General features: G+C 38.2%; 2 protein-coding genes, 1 long non-coding RNA gene and 1 pseudogene across 8 annotated transcripts in view; 2 read left to right on the top strand and 2 right to left on the bottom strand.

Moving 5' to 3' along the window:
* Positions 1-8,099, bottom strand: part of LOC143903426 (uncharacterized) — a 157,286-nt gene extending 149,187 nt beyond the window's left edge. Inside the window, exon 1 of the long non-coding RNA XR_013258715.1 lies at positions 7,964-8,099. This is a non-coding gene — a long non-coding RNA (uncharacterized LOC143903426). The remainder of the gene's footprint in view (positions 1-7,963) is intronic.
* The window catches only part of Ror (tyrosine-protein kinase transmembrane receptor Ror), a 254,960-nt gene extending 239,649 nt beyond the window's left edge, over positions 1-15,311 (top strand). For 3 of the 5 annotated variants that reach the window (XM_077416979.1, XM_077416978.1, XM_077416981.1), the window contains 10 exons: positions 8,004-8,088; positions 9,462-9,726; positions 9,814-9,938; positions 10,066-10,607; positions 10,766-11,002; positions 11,079-11,212; positions 11,295-11,511; positions 11,598-11,939; positions 12,011-12,279; positions 12,368-15,311. In XM_077416979.1, coding sequence (XP_077273105.1) covers positions 8,004-8,088; positions 9,462-9,726; positions 9,814-9,938; positions 10,066-10,607; positions 10,766-11,002; positions 11,079-11,212; positions 11,295-11,511; positions 11,598-11,939; positions 12,011-12,279; positions 12,368-13,060 — 2,909 coding nt within the window. In that variant the 3' untranslated portion in view covers positions 13,061-15,311. The other 2 variants (XM_077416980.1, XM_077416982.1) reach the window with 2 other exon arrangements.
* Positions 15,312-15,691: 380 nt separating this feature from the next.
* Positions 15,692-19,472, bottom strand: part of Mrpl45 (mitochondrial ribosomal protein L45) — a 29,716-nt gene continuing 25,935 nt past the window's right edge. The window contains exons 7-8 of the transcript XR_013258713.1: positions 17,424-17,848; positions 15,692-17,169 (exon numbers count right to left, since the gene is read on the bottom strand). The gene's annotated coding sequence lies outside the window, so the exon portion shown is untranslated. The remainder of the gene's footprint in view (positions 17,170-17,423; positions 17,849-19,472) is intronic.
* LOC143903453 (uncharacterized) lies at positions 16,278-19,206 on the top strand (annotated as a pseudogene). The gene is made up of 8 exons (XR_013258719.1): positions 16,278-16,313; positions 16,450-16,614; positions 17,094-17,188; positions 17,294-17,486; positions 17,637-17,859; positions 18,202-18,422; positions 18,542-18,795; positions 18,875-19,206. The product of XR_013258719.1 is annotated as an uncharacterized LOC143903453 (transcript).

Here is a 19,472-nt window from a genome sequence, read left to right as displayed (position 1 = left end):
TTAAGACAATGCCATTTTACAACGACACACATCATTAGTACATTCTAATTACATATTATGTTACATATACAACATTTTATATATTATAAATTTTATGTATTATATCTCTCAAATGTCTATAATATTAAAACAATTATATTTTTTTCATTGCTTTCGCTTTTGTAAGTTTTCCAATTAAGTTTATGATTGCCTATATTGTTATTGGTAATAAATCACGCTTACAAAGATCAAGTTTTAAATGCGCCACGTCGGACATTACACACATGGAGTTATTACACGGCGAGAATTCTAATTGCGACAAATTTATCTCTCTCAATAAAACGCAACAGGCCATTGTCCGCCGAGGCACCTAATTAGATCGGAAATGTAATAGCACGTGGAATAAACTCCTGATATCCGCCCACGTACACGTGAATGCCGCACGTGTCTTGGTAAGTAATGTATCCGTCGTATATACTGGATGTTCCAGAGACTCCGTATAACAATTATAAAGCGGTATTCTCTTATAGACATATTACATCTTATTACAGTTTTCCAATTTGCAACATTAAATATAATTAAATCAATTAAACATACATTTATGATATATATTTGTCGACAGACATATTGAAACATATTTATTTACATTAAAACATTAAAAGTGTAAAATGAAATAAATGCTATCGCTTATCTTTCATTAGATTTACCAGATTAAATTAACTCGGGTCTCACTTATAATATCGTCTCGAAACTTGAAAAGAAAACCCTGCCCTTTTTTTTTTGCCGTCATTACTGCAAGCTCTCGCGGACACCCGATATAGCTGCCCTGTAAAACGGTGTCACCGTCGCGCGCCCGTTAGGGTCGTATAGGGATGCGGCTGTTTCGCGAGTGGGCGGGGATTATTAATGACCACGAGCCGCCTTATCTTTTCCACTTCCTGTTCGAGATACATAATACGTGGGCCGCCTCGCGCGCGCGGTAGTTGCATCGCGTCGCAACATTGTGCGTAACCGGCTTCTCGGAGGCTCTCTCGCGCTCTCGTCTCTCTCATTGTGTGTGCCCCTGCGCGTATAATCGTGACGCTGCGCATGCACCCGCGTATTTATCATCGCCCGGAATCGCACCCGCGTCGCGGCAAAGGAATGACTTGAGCGAACGATTAATCGTCGTTATCCTTGTTGAGAATACAATTTCCGTACTTTATATGTTCGCGATCAAATCACCATTATATGTATATTCACAGTTTTGTTTACGGACCAATCACGTTGGAGCGCCCGAAGCGCTATCGTATCTACTATCTAGTTACTTTTATTCATTGCCTACGGGTGTGTTCTCTTCGCGCCTTTTTTTTTCACAGTTATCACACTTTACTTTTGTCTCTCGTTCAAGTAATAAATATTACCTGCTGTGTATATTCCTGTGTGTTTCAATACGCCCTGCTAACAGGTTATGGGCCCAGAAATACGCGAAGAATAATCCCGTTGAGTCTATCGAACAGATAAGGCGTAAAAACGATACGAGAGCGTCGATCGTACTACGAGCGTCGGATACTGAGAATCGCTTCACGCTACCGACGAGGGATCGCACATCACGCGGAACTCGAAGCACGGTACAGTTGAATTGAAGTCGGAATTGAGTTAGACGCAAAATCACAAGCAAGAGGCAGCACACACAAAGAGAAATGGCTCACACAAATATTGTGAATTCCACACGCATTGAGACACTAAACAGAGACAATTATGATACGTGGCGCATCCAAATAGAAGCACTATTAATAAAGAACGATTTATGGGATTACGTGTGCGGTAACAACGTAAAACCCGAACTCGTCGGTGAAGGCGCAGCACTCGCCCGAGCGCAAGATGCACGTAATGCCTGGATTTCGCAGGATCGGAAGGCGAGATCTGATCTTATTCTCTCTATCTCCCCATCGGAACTCAAGCAAATTCGCGGATGCGAGACATCGAGGGACATTTGGTTAAAGCTAGAAGCCACCTACGCATCAAAGGGACCGGCACGTAAGGCAACTTTATTAAAGCAATTAGTGCAACACAAGCTATCAGACGATGGCGATGTACGTGAGCATCTCTCAAAATTTTTCGATACGGTCGACAAGCTTAACGCGATGGACGTAGAAATGAACGGAGATCTCCTTACCATTATGCTGCTTTATAGTCTGCCAGATTGTTTTGAAAACTTTCGGTGCGCTATTGAGACGCGCGATACGCTACCCGATGCAGAGTCTCTCAAGATCAAGATCATCGAGGAGAATGATGCTAGAATCCGAAGATCGGACCATAACGAATCCAAAGCGATGTTTGCCAAGCAAAATCCCAAAGGATCGCGGAATAATTCAAACAATGATCCAGGTAAGGCAAAAACGTTTAAGAAGCCAAAATATAAGTGCAATTTTTGCAGAAAACAAGGGCATAAAGAATCCGAATGTTACTCCAAGAAGAAGAAGCAGGATGAAGCAAAGGCTGAAGCGAAGGCTGAAGTCAAGGCCGAAGCAAAGGCTAACTGCACTGAACTTAGTTTCTTTACCAACAAGGATAGCTGTTCAAAAATTATGCCCGAGGATCAAGATTGGTGTCTCGACAGTGGTTGTACCTCCCACTTGTGCAACGATAGAGACTCGTTTCTGCGTTTCCAAAATACGGACAGTAAAATAAAATTGGCGAATGCATCTACCGCCGAGGTAAAAGCAAGAGGAGATGTCGAACTGACAGCATGCCACGAGAAGATTAATAAGTCCATAAACTTAGAAAATACTTTATACGTTCCTGAGCTGAGAACAAACCTGATGTCTGTTGCAAAGATAGTGGACAAGGGCCATGAAGTCGTCTTTAAGAAAACTCACGCTGTTATTCAAGACATTCAGGGGAATGCCCAGATGATTGCCAAACGACGAGGAGATTTATTCTACTTGAGCTCCTCCCATCAAGAGGCCAATGCCGCAGTCAATATCAAATCAAACGAAGACGAACTGTGGCATAGACGCTTTGGTCATCTCAACTACGGAGACTTGAGAGCGATGAATAAGAACTGCAACGTCATCGGCATGGACTTCAAGGAAACCAACCAAATCCGTAATTGCAAGGTATGCCTCGCCGCAAAATTGCCACGTCAACCCTTTCCTACGAGAGTCGATAAATCGTCCGAAAAGCTACAAATCGTTTACACGGACGTTTGCGGCCCTATGAGGACTGTATCTAACGGAGGAGCACGATATTTCATGACCGTGATCGACGATTATAGTCGATGGTGCGAAGTATTCTTTTTGAAATCCAAGGACGAAGCACCCTCCAAAATAATAGAGTATGTGCGATTTGCCGAGAGGCAGACTGGCTTGAAGGTTAAAGCCATTCAATCTGATAATGGTACCGAGTATTGCAATAGGACTTTGGATTCATTTTTCAAGACGGAAGGTATCCAGCGCAGGCTCTCCACCGCTTACACTCCACAACAGAATGGCGTCGCTGAACGCAAGAATAGAACACTGGTCGAATCAGCAAGATGCATGCTCACTCAAGCTAACCTCCCGCACAGCTTCTGGGCTGAAGCCATCGCAACGGCGAATTACATTCGCAACAGATGCATCTCTAAAAGTTTGGTTCAGGGCACTCCGTATGAGGCATGGACCAGTAAGAAGCCGAATGTCGAACACCTTCGTATTTTCGGTTCCAAAGTTTTTGTTACAGATAACGTGCCCAACAAAGGAAAGTTCCAGCTCAGAGCGACGGAGGGCATATTCGTGGGCTATTCTAACGAATCTAAGGCCTATCGCGTTTGGATCCCGAGCTTAAAGAAAATTCGCATTTCAAGGGACATCAAATTCTTTGACGAACAATCCTCAGAGAATGAGCGCGAGGACACCACTAACCACGACAAGACGGCCTGCAGCGATGCGAAACCGGACGTTGACTATCCCACTACAACGGAGATCGCAATCAACCCAGGAACAGGGGAAGACATTGAACACGCCGCTATAGATGAACCTGACGCTTCCGTGCACGATCAACCTATCAGGCAGGATGACGATGCAGATGTAGAGCAAACAACGCACGAGAAACGGGGGCCAGGAAGACCCCGATTGATACGCACCGGTAATCGAGGACGTCCAAGCAAACAGTACAATATGGTACGTACTGACGCAAATCAAGGTTCGTCGAGTGGAGAGGCGCATCAAAACGAGGATCCCACCTCATCTGTCGCAAGCGATTCCGACGAGGACGGTTGGTACGACGCTTTCTCTGGTATGTGCATGGCTGAGATTCCGTTTTCGCAAGCTATAGCCGGCGACGATGCTGAAGAATGGAAGGACGCCATTTATGAAGAGATGAAGTGTTTGGTCGACAACGACACGTGGGATATCGTCGAGATGCCCGCAGACGCGAAAATCACCGGATCGAGGTTCGTTCTTCGCAACAAGCTTGGCGCAGACGGACTGCTAGAGCGTCGCAAGGCTAGATTGGTTGCAAAGGGATTTTCACAACGTCCCGGAGTTGACTTCCGCGAAACGTTTGCCCCGGTCGCACGACTTTCATCACTTAGACTTCTGGTCGCTCTTTCTGCTACATCTGATTTAAAAGTCACGCAACTTGATGTGAAAACGGCCTACTTAAATAGTAACATAGACACGGAGATCTACATTTCGAAGCCTGAGCTGCTCGAAGAGATGCTTAGAAGAATAATTCATCAGGAATCTGGTACCGAATTAGCATCTAAAGCCAAGAAGATGCTATCCCAATTGATTAACGGTAACCGGGTTTGTCGACTCAACAAAGCCCTCTACGGCCTTAAACAAGCTGGACGTCAGTGGTACGAGACACTTAAGGATGTCCTTCAACTACTTGGTCTTCTTCCAATCAAGTCGGATCCATGCGTATTTGTTGACAAGAATGGCGATCAAACCTTTGTTTTAATATACGTGGATGACATCATCATCGCATCCAAGGATTCAGGGAGAGCAGATCAAATTAAGAGAGGACTGTCGCAGCGATTCAAAATTAAGGATCTTGGTGATGCCAAATACTGCTTGGGGATCGAGATTCGTCAAGAAGAGAAGCAAATCCGTCTATCTCAGGCCGGCTACATCCGTGAAATCCTGAATAGATTTGGCATGATCGACTGCAAGCCTTCTAGGACGCCTTTGGTTGTTGGGTCAAAGCTATTGAAGGAAGACGCTACCGAAAATAGAGATAACATACCCTACAAGGAACTCACTGGCGCCCTTATGTATGTCGCAATGGGAACACGTCCAGACATTGCACACGCCGTGAGCGTTCTTTGCCAGTTCAACGATTGTTATAACGAGTCACACTGGTCAGCTGCAAAGCGCGTGTTGAGATATTTAAAGGGTACCATAAATTATGGTCTCAATTACACAAGAGTCAACGAAGGATTAGTTGGCTATGTCGACGCCGATTGGGGAAATTGCAGAATTGACAGGAAGTCATACACCGGCATGGCATTCGTTCTTGCTGGTGCCGCAATCTCATGGGGATCAAGGAAACAGCGCACGGTCGCGTTGTCATCCACGGAGGCAGAGTATCTGGGACTCACCGATGCGGCCAAAGAAGCGGTTTACCTCGTCCAGTTTTTGAAGGAACTGGGCCTTGGAAATCTAGCCACTGTTACCCTTTACAACGACAATATGGGCGCTGCACATTTGGCTAAAACTCCTATTCATCTCGCCAGGTCAAAACATATTGACATTCGTTGTCATTTCATTCGTGAAGCCTTGTCCGGAGGGACGATTCAACTAAGATACCTTCCTACTGAGGAAATGGCAGCGGATATGCTTACAAAGGCACTTTCATCACCTAAACACGAGAACTGCTGCGAAACTATGGGGATTGGTCCTACTGAAAATCCAGCCATGTAATCACGAAATTGAGGGAGAGTGTTGAGAATACAATTTCCGTACTTTATATGTTCGCGATCAAATCACCATTATATGTATATTCACAGTTTTGTTTACGGACCAATCACGTTGGAGCGCCCGAAGCGCTATCGTATCTACTATCTAGTTACTTTTATTCATTGCCTACGGGTGTGTTCTCTTCGCGCCTTTTTTTTTCACAGTTATCACACTTTACTTTTGTCTCTCGTTCAAGTAATAAATATTACCTGCTGTGTATATTCCTGTGTGTTTCAATACGCCCTGCTAACAATCCTCGATCGCGCGGAAAATTTTATTGCCGTTGCCGTAGCACGTAATATCGGACAAAATGTCTCGGCGACAATTGTATACTTATAATACGCAGCTTCAACTTCAGGGAGAGATCTAAATTTTATAATATCTATCATATTGAGAATTATCAATTTATCAATTATTTAACGCAAATTGGAAAGTGTCGCTTCGAAATGTGGCCATTCCAAGTTTGATGGCGAATTACCATCTTATAATTTATTATTACACAAAGCTCTGAATTTTTTGCAACATCGTATCGGATCATTGAGATATTCAACGCAAATTGGAAAGTTTTAACGAAACGTAGCATCCAATTTTGATGGAAAATACTGCTTTATAATTTACTCTTAACAAAGCTCTGAATAGTCTAAATATTTTATTATAATATTGCATCGAATATATAATTAGATAGATATTTAACACAAATTGAAAATTTGAAATAAAATATAATGAACATCGACAAGTTCGGAGTTTGGTAGAAAATACCGTTATTCTATTATTTACTGTTACACAAAGAAATGTTTTACATTAAAACCCATATTGTTATATACAAATTGTATAACACTGCAGAGACACCGCATAGGCGTAGAGCGCCATAAATGCTTGGTATATTATTATCTTATTCGTAATTTTTCTTGGATTTCTTTCTTTAAAAAAGATGAGGTAATATACTAAAAAAAATACTGCTCTACATCGGACCAGTCTTATCCTCAGCAGTCTTTCTCGTAAACCCGAGAGACATATAAGGAGGCGCTGGGAAAGAATATAAAAGCAACCCCCAGGAGGAATAGGCGCTGCGACTTCTTTTATTGGCGAAATTAAAGAACACGTAGAAATGCAATTGGCGACTCTTTATGCAACTTCCTAAGAACCCTACGGGTCCTTCCTCGTGCCGAGAACGGTTCACGGATTTAGGTCCGACGAGAAGGAGGTCGGAACCCTCGCATACGAGTTCTCGAGGGGTAGATCCAGATTTTCGATATTATTTGCTTTGTACCGCGTTACAGGGAACAGAAAAAGATAGATATATATATATATATATATAGAGAGAGAGAGAGAAGACGAGAAACTGTGCAAATCCTCGGTAACAGGAGGCGAACACGAGAACCCCATCCCGTTATTCCTCCGGAAAATCGCTTCGCCTATAATAAGTCCAAACGATTGCTTCGCGAAATTGCTTTTCTTCAAACAGAGGCGTTTGATGTCGCGTCTCCTTTTTGACGGATCGTAATCGCGCGCGTGTTAGTGCGCTCCGAGCTGTCGGGGGCCTCGCTGCCGGAAAGACAGAAAGATCTCTTTTGGATCTTTAGCCGACGTTTCCTCTATCTCGTATTCATGGGCAAATGGGCGACGCGGAATATTTGCTCCGCGCGAACGACTCGCAAAGAATACATAGTAAAGTCTCATTTTCTCCCTCTGTTATTAAATAGCAAAATATTACTGGTCAGTGCGAATATATGAAGCGTGTGTATAAGAGATAATCTGCGATTTATAATTCGGAACAACATAAATATTAACAAATTGTACGAATAATTTATATATTATATATTGTTAATCGATATATATATCGAACAATTGGAAATTAAGCGTAAATGTAGCATGTATAAGTATTGCGCATGTCGATTGCGATGTTATCCTATTATCTTTAGGTATCAATGAGCGCGTTGTACGTATAAGTTTCCCTTAAGAAACTTTGCTGCTGAGAAATCAACTAATTTACGATAGACAAAATTGTCTGAGCTCTATACATATATAGCGTGTGATACATATCAAGCTCTTTCACTTACATTTGCGAAGTACCATCTGACGTCACTTTTTTCTTTGCAGCTCCCATGCATCCGGAACACTCTATGGGACAGCCAGCGGGCGACAAATTTTCCACGGGAATGTCCGGTACGGGCTTCATCGATGGGTGAGTACCAGACACTCGATTCTTATACCTAGAACACAGTACAAGTCGCTTGTTTTTTCGCATTTAATTAACGGAATAACGAACGCTTTTCGCGAATCACAATAAGCGAAGTAATTTATATACCTTTCTTTATTGCTAATGCCAGCTTTAATTACTTTTCATCTGATAATTTATATTGCTACGCTACGAACATCCCTTGAGTTTCTAAAAATATCTTTCTTTCTTCAAAAAAAAAAAAAAAAAAAAAATATCGCAGAAGTCTCGTGCGTAAAAATGGCCGTCGAACGGGAAAAATGGCATGGGCAAAAGTCGGACCGTAAAAATCGTGGAATTTCAAGATTTTGGGGAGCTTGCTTGTCGTGTGTTTCACCATTCCGCTAATTCCGTCAAGGTTCTTAGCCAATATTTGCCATTTCACTTACTTCGTCTTAATCCCGTCACTCTCTCGACGCTCCCGGCCCGGAGGAGAGAAAAGTTTTGGGATGGTTTCATGGCGAGGCGACGCGCGCGACCGAAATGAATTTGAATTTTCACTCGCGGCGAGCGCGAACTGCGCGACGCGAAGGGGTGAAAAACGAAAAACGTGATCCGTAGCGCCATCTGCGGAAATTCGAGCTCACTACTAACGTTCGCGACATCGCGCGACCGCGAGGCGCGACAAGCCGCGGACAGGCTGCTGTGCTCGGCTGCCCGCAGTGCCCGCGGCAATTGGCAATTACTTTACAAATGGTTGACACCGGGTGTGGTGTGTGGTGTCAAATGACACGAGCTCCTGCACGCCAAGCCAAATGTTTTGATAGTTGATCTACGAATTATGAAGCTACTCTTGTACCTAGCATTGTTGCAGAATACGTGTATTTTTGTACGAGCCGTAATTAACGCCGGGAACACGACGGAGCCGAGGTAGCGCAGCGAGACCAATCGTCTCGTGTCGCGTGGTTACGTAAATCCACGCGAGAGCATTTTTTTTTTTTTTTTATTTCGAGATAACGTGGCTTTTCAAGCGCGTAGTCGATACGACTGATAAGTGACCGGTCAGCGACTGATAACGACCGACTTTCCTCCGTCGATTCGCCTCGAAATGCGACGAACGACAGCTAGAAATACAACTTTCCCTGTGACTTCGTTGGGGTTATGTTTTGAAATGAAAACGCGTCCATTCCAGTCCGAATCGTCACATAAAAATATCATGAGCGATAATTGTTTTTCTATTTGTTAGCGTAATTTTGCTTTGGCTTCTTATTAAGATAAATTCGCGCGAAATCCAAGTCGTAAAAACAATATTATCTTTGCCAGTATGTTTTCACACCAATAAATATACCAATAAATATAAGAATATGCGTAAAATCTGTTGTCTTTGTTTGTTGCGACAGCACGGGACATGGTGACACGTTGGACATCTCCGTTGGAAATGGGATGTCTACGCCTCACATCTCTCACTTGGCGTCCGCGAATCCGTTCAATATACTTTCGCCGAGTCCACAGCCAACCAGCTCACAATCCAGCACTATGGATTTCAATACAAACAGCGGCCTTACCAATGGCAATATACAATTCCCTCCTAATGTGAATTTCGACGAGATGTCGAGCATAAGTTCAGTTTCAGGCAGAAAGGACAATCGTAAAGGGACCTGCGAGGTTTGTACTTGAATATAAAAATAGATTTTAATTAAGACATTTATGATGTATAAAAAGGATTTACACAAAATAGTTGAACTTTCACAGGTGTATATAGGAAAAACCTGTGCACAATTTGTAGGAAATCAATCGGTTTATATTATACATCCCATGACACAAAAAATGCTCGAGGAGAAATTAATGAAGGCCTTTCAAGTTATCAATTTCTCCAAGTACGTTGCTTCGAAGCTTCAGAATATATTGAAATGAAATTTGCGTACAATATATGATACAATATTAATATCGCGGTGTTAAAATAAGGTGAGAAAAGCTAAAATGTTTTTAACTGTTTTACCACAGCGAGCTCTCGTCAAATTGCGAAGGGTACGCAAAGCCGTCTCTTTGCTATTCCGCCTTTCCGATATGCCGCGATCCATCTAACACTCAGAAACCGAAGAACGCGGAAGCGAGCACGCAACTCTTTAACCTTCTGAATTCCAAGCAAGACGATTTCTTGGACGACGGAGACCGCGACGACACGGATGATTTTTCGAGACTGCATAGCGTTCCCAAACGTAGTCCTACCTTGGGCCCAATTTTCGACATCATGCCCAATGAAGATGGGAAGTCGAGCAACAAGAAGATAATTAATCAGAGTTACGGCGACACGCGAGCGTCCAGTAGAAACGAGATAAATCGTAAATTACGAAGGATATGCCGCGAGGAATGCGAAATGCTGGAGAATGAGTTGTGCAGGAAGGAATATGCGATAGCGAAGAGGCATCCGTTGATTGGGCATCAAGTGCCTTTAGTTGAATGTTCTGACTTACCACTGGAAGGGACAACTGAGGCTCGTGATTGCTTAACGCTTGGTTTATCCGTAGCAAACAATGTGCAAGAAAGTATGTATCTTTTTACATTTTTATTTCAAATCTAACGTGTATATTGGGTTGCTATATCGCAGAATTGGTACATTCAAGACGATACGACGAATTAAATTGATTTTAGTTTCCAATCCTATCGCTTGCATATCAAAACAATCTTAACGTGTTTCTTGCAGATGATTATTGCTATTGGGGTAGTGGGAAATCCTATCGAGGAATTGTAAAAACGAGCGTCAGTGGAAGGCCGTGTTTACGGTGGTTTTATCATTTCAATCTTCCGATTTCTGATTATCCCGAATTAGCTGGACGTCATTCTTATTGCCGGAATCCTGGGGGAAAAGAAATTCAACCATGGTGTTACGTCGATGTCAATAACAGAATGCAAAAAGAGTTTTGCAATATACCTAAATGTGGTAAGAATTTGTAAATTAAGTATACATATTTTACTTATATAAATATTTAATGAAAAAACACATCTGTTACTTTCAGTTGAGAATTTATGGATTTACGCGGTCGTTGGTTTTGTACTAACGGGAGGATTTGTTATTATATTAATTTGTTATTGCTGCTGCTACAGAAGTAGAAAATCCAGAAGGCAAATGAATCATTTACCATCCAATAAAGTAAATATATCAGTATATACACATATTTATAAATTATAAGTTGCAACTAGATAATGCTAAAACCATACTTTATTTTTAACAGATGTTAACTAGTATTCAGTGTGATAAAAACATATATGATGGAAGGAGGAGCACGACGCAACCTATGGAAATGAGTTCTCTCTTGGCAGGGCCTGGTAATACGACACCGGGCACTGGCACCTTAAGCAGTGGCAGTAGTAGAACTTCTAATAATAGGATACCGCAATTTACTACAAATAATATCGTGCTCTTGCAAGAACTCGGTGAAGGTGCTTTTGGTAAATATTAACAAATTATTCATTTTTTTTCTGTGTGTAAATTCGATAAATGATTCACTTTAAACTAATATTGATTATATTTTTAGGAAAAGTTTACAAGGGCGAATTGCAAACCGGAAATAAGTGTGAGCCACCTATTTATGTAGCGGTGAAAACACTGAAGGAAAATGCGACTCCTAAAACTCAGAGCGACTTTAAAAGAGAAGTCGAATTGATGACGGATCTACGGCATCCGAATATCATTTGTTTGCTCGGTGTGATATTGAAAGGGGAACCAATGTGTATGCTCTTCGAGTACATGACTCAGGGAGATCTGCATGAGTTTCTAATCTGTCACTCCCCGAGATCGGATGTTCCATTAAATAACAGTGGCGGAAAAATTCTAGAGCAACCGGAATTTTTGCATATTGCTTTACAAATTGCTTCCGGTAGATATTAATTTATTTTACGATTAAGTTGACATAATTTTGTTACATACAATAATTATCGTTCTCCTTAGGCATGGAATATTTGGCTAGTCATCATTACGTCCATCGTGATTTGGCAGCGAGAAATTGCCTAGTAGGCGATAATTTAACAGTCAAAATCTCAGACTTTGGTCTGTCGCGTGATATATACAGCAGCGACTATTACAGAGTACAATCTAAAAGTTTACTTCCTGTTCGATGGATGCCACCCGAGTCGATTTTATACGGTAAATTTACTACGGAGTCGGACGTATGGAGTTTCGGAGTTGTACTGTGGGAGATCTACAGCTACGGTTTGCAGGTAAAATCGGAATAACCATTAAATTAAAAACATTAATAAAGAATTTTTGAATTTTGTTTTAAATTTATGCACTTATTGCTCTGTTTAGCCATATTACGGATACAACAATCAGGAAGTTATAGACATGATTCGCTCGCGGCAACTATTGCCGTGTCCCGAAGACTGCCCGACGATGATTTACAGTCTGATGATTGAGTGCTGGCACGAGGTGGCGAATCGTAGGCCGCAATTCCCGGAAATTCACCATCGACTGCATAATTGGTACATAAATCAAACCTACTTGAGCGACTTCTGCAACGAGTCTATCACCAGTTACTCCGGCAGTAGTCACAAGAGCACAAATAAGACCAATTCGACGCAACTGTCGGCGCCGATATATAAAAGCGATCAAAAAACAGGCACGGAGACCATGTGTAATCTCAACGATCACAATAACGCGATAAAGATGCTGCCACCGATAAATACTTTTCCGAATTCTAATTGCATTGAGCAGAGACCAAATTGCGGTTTTAACACGGAACATGGAACGCCGATAAAAACGCCTAATTATCAGAATCCCGCTACGAACGTCAATCTGAACGATATCTACGATGACAAACAGTGTTGCTCGCCAAAGTTGAGCGGCGCGAAGAAAGTTTTACCTGCGGTAGTACCTCAAGTGAGTGGGCCCAAGTCGAACGTGCCCAGCAACGGTCCGAGACCGATGCAAAACGGCGCGCAATTGGTTGTCAGGTTACCGGATCCCAGTAAAGTTACAACTGAAACGAGGGTATCAAAGTGAACGACTTTATTCACGAATACGAATGATTCATCTTCGATCAAATGAAACATAGTTTCTGATCTCTAACGGGAACATTAAAGCTCCTTACCAGTCACATTCTCAACACCAAGGATTTGGCAAGCGTGTAAACTGCCATCGAAACAGGGCACTGGTACCAGTTTTTTAATCGAAAAGAGGAAAAAGAAGAAACTGTTAAATGCGTACGTTCTTCGTATATTTGCCGAGATGATTTGTCGACGTTGATGAAAACGTATATTTATATGATACTTCGGATATTTTTTTTATAGTATTAAACGAATAGAGTAAAAACAGAGCTGCTTTAATAACTAATCATTGCCATATACATACATTTATTTATTTTTACAAATATACACGTATTTTATATTGCCTCTTATTTCGGATCACGTATATAATGTTTCCTCGATCTAACGGATGATTATTTTGGACGGTATCGAACAAATAAGATAGATACAGAGAGAGTAGCTACATACTTAATCACTGCCATATATATGCATTTATTTATTGTTATAAATATACACGTATTTTATAATATATAATATTATCGTTTATTTTGAATGGTATATATAATATACATATATATCTGTAATGTTTTACACCTAATTTAATACAATCTAGTTTAATAGCGTACATACGTGGGACATAGAACCGAATTTCGTGCTCTGACGATTCCACATTCGTGACTATAATAATATAACACAATAGAACGAAATTTTTATGACGTGGTCCTTTATTTTTACGAAAAGATAGATAATCATTGAAACATTATATTAGCGAATATATGTACAATTTATACGTTTATTCGTAAGATATATAAAACGAGCGAGAAACAATTCTATTTCACAAGGAAGAAAAATAAATTCTCTCTTATAGAGAACACAATATCAACGAATGTTGATATCTGCATTAAAACGAGTGTTTAATCATGTGCATGCTCTGTCCAAAGAGTATAATATTGTATGGAATATATTGTTATGCTCTATATAAGGCATACTCCTTATGAATCATGTTTTCAAATAATCTTTACAGAACTGTTCAAAAAGATTCGTATATGCGGGCAATCGGATATATATTGTAATAAGCGAAAGTGAGAAAAAAGAAAGAAAGAGCGACAGAGGTGTGTATGATTGCGTGTGTGCATGTGTGTATTTTGTGAATATATATTGAGATGTTTTCTAAAAAGCAATTTTTATAATCATCTTATCGTATGCCAAAACCCGGATAGCGAATATTGATTGTTAATAAAAAAAATATTCAACTTGTACATTTTTATAATAATCGCATATATATCTTTTACCTGTAAATCTTTGAGGTCACTCTTTTAGCCGAAAATGTAATTTTATTGCTGCAATTGTGCTACATGAATTGATTGGAATATATTCTATATCTGTAAGCGTAAAGAACCAATATGCAATGAGAAATATATAAGAATCAATTTATTTACTATAATATGTTTGTGGCTTCTTTGTGTCAAGCGCGCATTGTCAACATTCATAGATATTTGATGTCAACGTAATTGTATTGATAATTTACGCAAAATTTTTTTAATTACTATTCTTTTATTTATTCTTAGTATTCTTTGACCTCAAAGACGCAAACGACTGAGATTTGATACCCCCCACGAACACTCAGCGATGTTAAATGGAAAATTTTATCGGCGTTTGTGTATAAATTATATGTTATTTGTGTGGGGCATATAATATACATTCTAACAGGCGCTAAAACATTGTCGCTCGATTTGACACTGAATCGAGTAATACCCTATGATGAACTTTGCGAAATTAATGCCCACTTTAAAGAGCGAGATAGCGAATACTAGCGCAGAGCGATAGGAAGTGAAAACATAGAATTAAAGTATTCAAAGGGGGAGACTGTATTATACTTTTTATAATTTTGTATTAATAAAAAAGAAACACAAAGAACGTGTTCCGTTCGTTGGAGAAAAAAAGAAAGACTGGACTTTAACGACATCGTCCGGTGATTTTTACTCCCACGTCCATTAACTGGACAATGATCGGAGAGTGCGCGATAAGTGCTATTGAGTTAAATAAGACTTGTAGAACTGACGAACCTCCGAATCGAAATTTATATTGACTGTAATCCCGACCGTCTCGAAGGTTTGTCACGGAAACTTAGACTTAAGTTAATTTATGTAAACTTCAGCGAAGGATTATACACATTTAAGACCTTTATATATTCAGTCAAATATAATATACAATTCATGTTTTTCGTATATTACAGAGATTGGTCATTTCCTTCTTCATATAAGAAAATATATTGAATAACCGCAACAAACATCTGATTGCAAAAACATTTTCATGTGATAAATAATTCTAATTAACTTATTAAATCGATTAATGGATCTTTAAGAAATAAACTTCTCTACATTTATTTATAATTTATCAGATTTATCCTCTATTTTATGACAGTATGATCATTTAATTGTCTATATAGATTGCATATATACTTACAAAGTTATAATAATTAATTTGAATTCTTTCCATTCTGAAAGGCTTTATTTTATATTGCGATAATGAATGAATGAATCAATTTGTCTCATCTGATGTTTTATTTAACTAACTACTATACATACTAGCTTATCTTTTTATTTACACAATCTGTAACAGATGTTAAAAATAATAAAAATGTCCATGATGTGCAATTATTGATTTACATGTTTCACTCATGCATAGTGAAATCACGTGTGTTGATGACCTTGATCACTTTAGTCTTTCCATTAGCTTCAGTGTTCGCATTAGCGATGCGATAACAAATCAACGCACCATTAAGGCACGCAATGCTAGCAATTTGATCGAAAAAAGCACATGTTTGTCTTATACATCATGATAGTGACTAAAATTGATTAGTCATAAATAAATGACGTAAGCAAAATATACTGCAGGACATCTCGATCTACGTTAAAATCATTACAAAGCAGGTGCATCGAATACATTGTACATTTCTACTGTTTACGTATAATCCTTGCAACCTATAAAATATATATCTATACTCTCTCCGTTAAATAGGAAGTTCTAATCCAAAGATGAATAATTGATGGATACTGCGCTAATGCAATATTAATACATATACATTTTCTTTCTCCTTTTCTCAGCTATATAAAGAAAGTTATTTCGGGTTAAATTGTCTCCTGCATAAGGAAGACAATTTAACTGCAATTGTCTCATTTACACCGTGGACAATGCGATCACGGATAGGATATATAACCACAATTTCCGTAATTATACTGTGTAAGAAAATAATATATATCAAAATAAGTATATGTCGTTGCAAATAATGCAAATCGACAAAACACGTTTCAAATGTCTTTGTGAGACGAGCGTTATTCCCGATTACGTCGAGCTTTATCGTAGTCCGAAACAATAAACGGCGTGATTTGGAGTAAAACGCAGAAGACTTTCGTACCAATTTCCAGCGTGCCGATATTTGCCATGCTACAACAAGAACGTCTTAAACAAAGTCGAGCACTGGAAACCCACAATTTCCAATTGCGCAACTTGACTCTAACATCCTACCAGGTACTTCCATAAAGCTCAACTGAGTTCTTGGATATTTTATTATATTTATACATATTTCCACACCTCTCTCATTAAAATTAATATTCAATAATTAATAATAATAGTACGATAAATCTTATTAAAAATTTTCAAATTATGAAAAATGTTATCTGAAACAATTCATTGAGTAATTAAAATTTATGACAAATTTATCAGTAGCTTTAATTTATTCAATTTATTATAATAGAAATTTCTAAGAAAGTATAATTAAATAATTAATAGTATCACATGGACCAAGTAATGATGATAAAAATATCGTATTTTTTAATAATAACTATGATAATGCAAGAAAGAATAATTTTTCTTATTCTATATTTCGGGAACGATATATTAAATTACTTACTATTTTGTCAACGTTATACAATTTATTAAAAAATTACAAACTAAGAAATATAAACTGACTGCGAAGACTGGATGACAATTTCTTCATGTATTTTTAGGATCCGCATTTCCTCGAATTTTACGATAACGATACGAAAGTTACAGGACTTTGCGGTGAATTGTGGACTCTTCTTTCTGAAAAATTGAATATTACGTTAGATTAAATTGTAATCCAAACCGCAATTTATTATATTAGAAGATTGTTGGCAAAGCTAACGATAAATTACATGTACAATAAAAAAATACTTCATATTCTTAGATTACAGCCAATAAGATCAAATGAAACTGGCTTGGGCGCATCATCAAAAAACCAGACCATTTTTGAGCAAGGGTTATTAAGTATAATTTCGCGCAATGAAACTATTGCGATTCCAAAAGTCGAAACTTACAGTGTTCGAAGTATAGCTGCTGATTTTACAATGCCTTTATGGATGCGAACAGGTACGCTTTAAGTGCTTCACACGATGATATTTTTTAAGTCTTCTAAGATGCTAAATAAAGACGAAACAATGCAACTTTAAAAAGAAGACATATATAACAACGTACAAAATTTATTCTTATAAACTTCAGGTTGTTATAACATTTTTATAATAATGTTACAGCCACCGATTATATATATTCAACGTGAGATAATACACGACAGCACTTGGATGGTAAAAGTGTTCTCCTGGAAAATATGGTGCTTTATATTGTTGGTTATGTGACTATTATTGAGCGTATGCAGTTTTTGGTCACAAATTATTCTCGCACGGATCGGAAATAATTGCAGACGCTCGACCATTAGCGATCATATTTTTTACATCTTTGGAATAATCTGCAATCAAAGTATGTATGAAGTATTAATATGAATATGTTTTATCCTGTTTCTATTTTTTAACTGTAGCTAAATTAAAAAGCAATGCAGATATCATATCATATTATATCACATTTATGAACATAGTGTGACACTTTTTGTCAAAATGTTTACCTTGGTATAAAGTTTGAGTAAAAAGTCAGATTTTTTATTTTATAAATGCGTCATAATTATTATGCGAAAATGTTAACTTTATTTTAAAATAATACAAAAATGACTATAATAAGAATATCTTTATCGGAATAAAATAATATTTAATCATTAAATGGTTTATAATAACAAGAAATTATTAATTTGAGTAATAACTGTAACAGGCTATATTCCCGATGTTCTTGTTGGAAGATCAAGAATATTTGAAGTATTGCTGGGCCTCTTTTGTTCTATATTGTCGATGGCATTTGGAGCTTTGTTATTCCTTTATATAGCAAAAAGGATTAACGTTATACCGCCATTCAATAATCTAGAATCTCTGCTGACCGATAACTCATATGACGTTGTTATTTTGAAAGGTTCTATTGGAGATATCGCGTTTAAGGTAATAATAAAATACGTTTGATATAATTTATTTATTAAATATTTATTTATATAATTTGTTAATCTTTAAATTACATCGAGTATATGTGATCCAGATATTGGCTATTAAAAAACTTACAGGTAAACTCTAACAAACTTTATACACTGGTAAGAAGGGCAAAACGCGTCGTCGTTGCATCAACAATCGAGAAAATGTTTAAATTGGCATGTATAAAAGGTAAAAAGAAGTATACCGCACTCCAAGGTGAAGACGAGTATAAAGCAAGAGGTAAAATTGGATGTGAGGTGATTCCAATTGGACAATCTTACTTCAAAATGTGGGTAGCTTCCGGCATTGCGAGGAATTTTAAGTACAAAAGAACCATCGACCTCGGGTAAAAAGCGATTATAATACCAGCGTATAGGTATAATGCTAACGTGCTATATGTAAACAAGTAATTTTTATGTATACAGGATACTCAGATTAAAAAAAGTTGGATTGTGGGATGAATTAGTAGATCGTTGGTTAACGGAAAAAAGTCAACTTCATAATAATGCCAACGTCGAAGCGATTGGGATAGAGCAAGTTTCTTTAGTAATTTTAATGATGTGCTGTGGAATGATAGCAGCTTTTATTATTTTCAGAATTGAAAAAATTGTATATGCTTATCAACGCAGGCTATCGTAACTTTTCACTAATGCTATCATGAATATTTTTATTATGTAATTTTACTTTATTTGCTTCAAAGATTTATCTGCCAGCAGTTATTTAACTCACGTTTGAAAACTATTACATTTATACCATACATGAATGTGTAAACTACAATTAATGCTGTAATAATTAAAAAAAACTGTGATAAATAATAAAATTATTAATCAAACATGATTATGTATGAGTATCATCAGAATTTTATTTCTCTCATATATATTTATTTATCTCATTACGTCATTTTTTTTTTTTGATATTTTATGAATATACAGAACTTACTGTTAGTTTTAAGTGGATACTATTAAAATAAAAAGATTATAAACTACATAAATTGGAGATTAATAGTAAAATAAACACAACATG

This window comes from Temnothorax americanus, unplaced genomic scaffold, assembly GCF_048541705.1.
Source record: "Temnothorax americanus isolate GAGA-0224 unplaced genomic scaffold, ASM4854170v1 Scaffold47, whole genome shotgun sequence".
Classification (NCBI taxonomy): Eukaryota; Metazoa; Arthropoda; class Insecta; order Hymenoptera; family Formicidae; genus Temnothorax; species Temnothorax americanus.
Note: the sequence above shows the minus strand (reverse complement) of the source record. Positions and strands in the feature narration are given on the sequence as shown.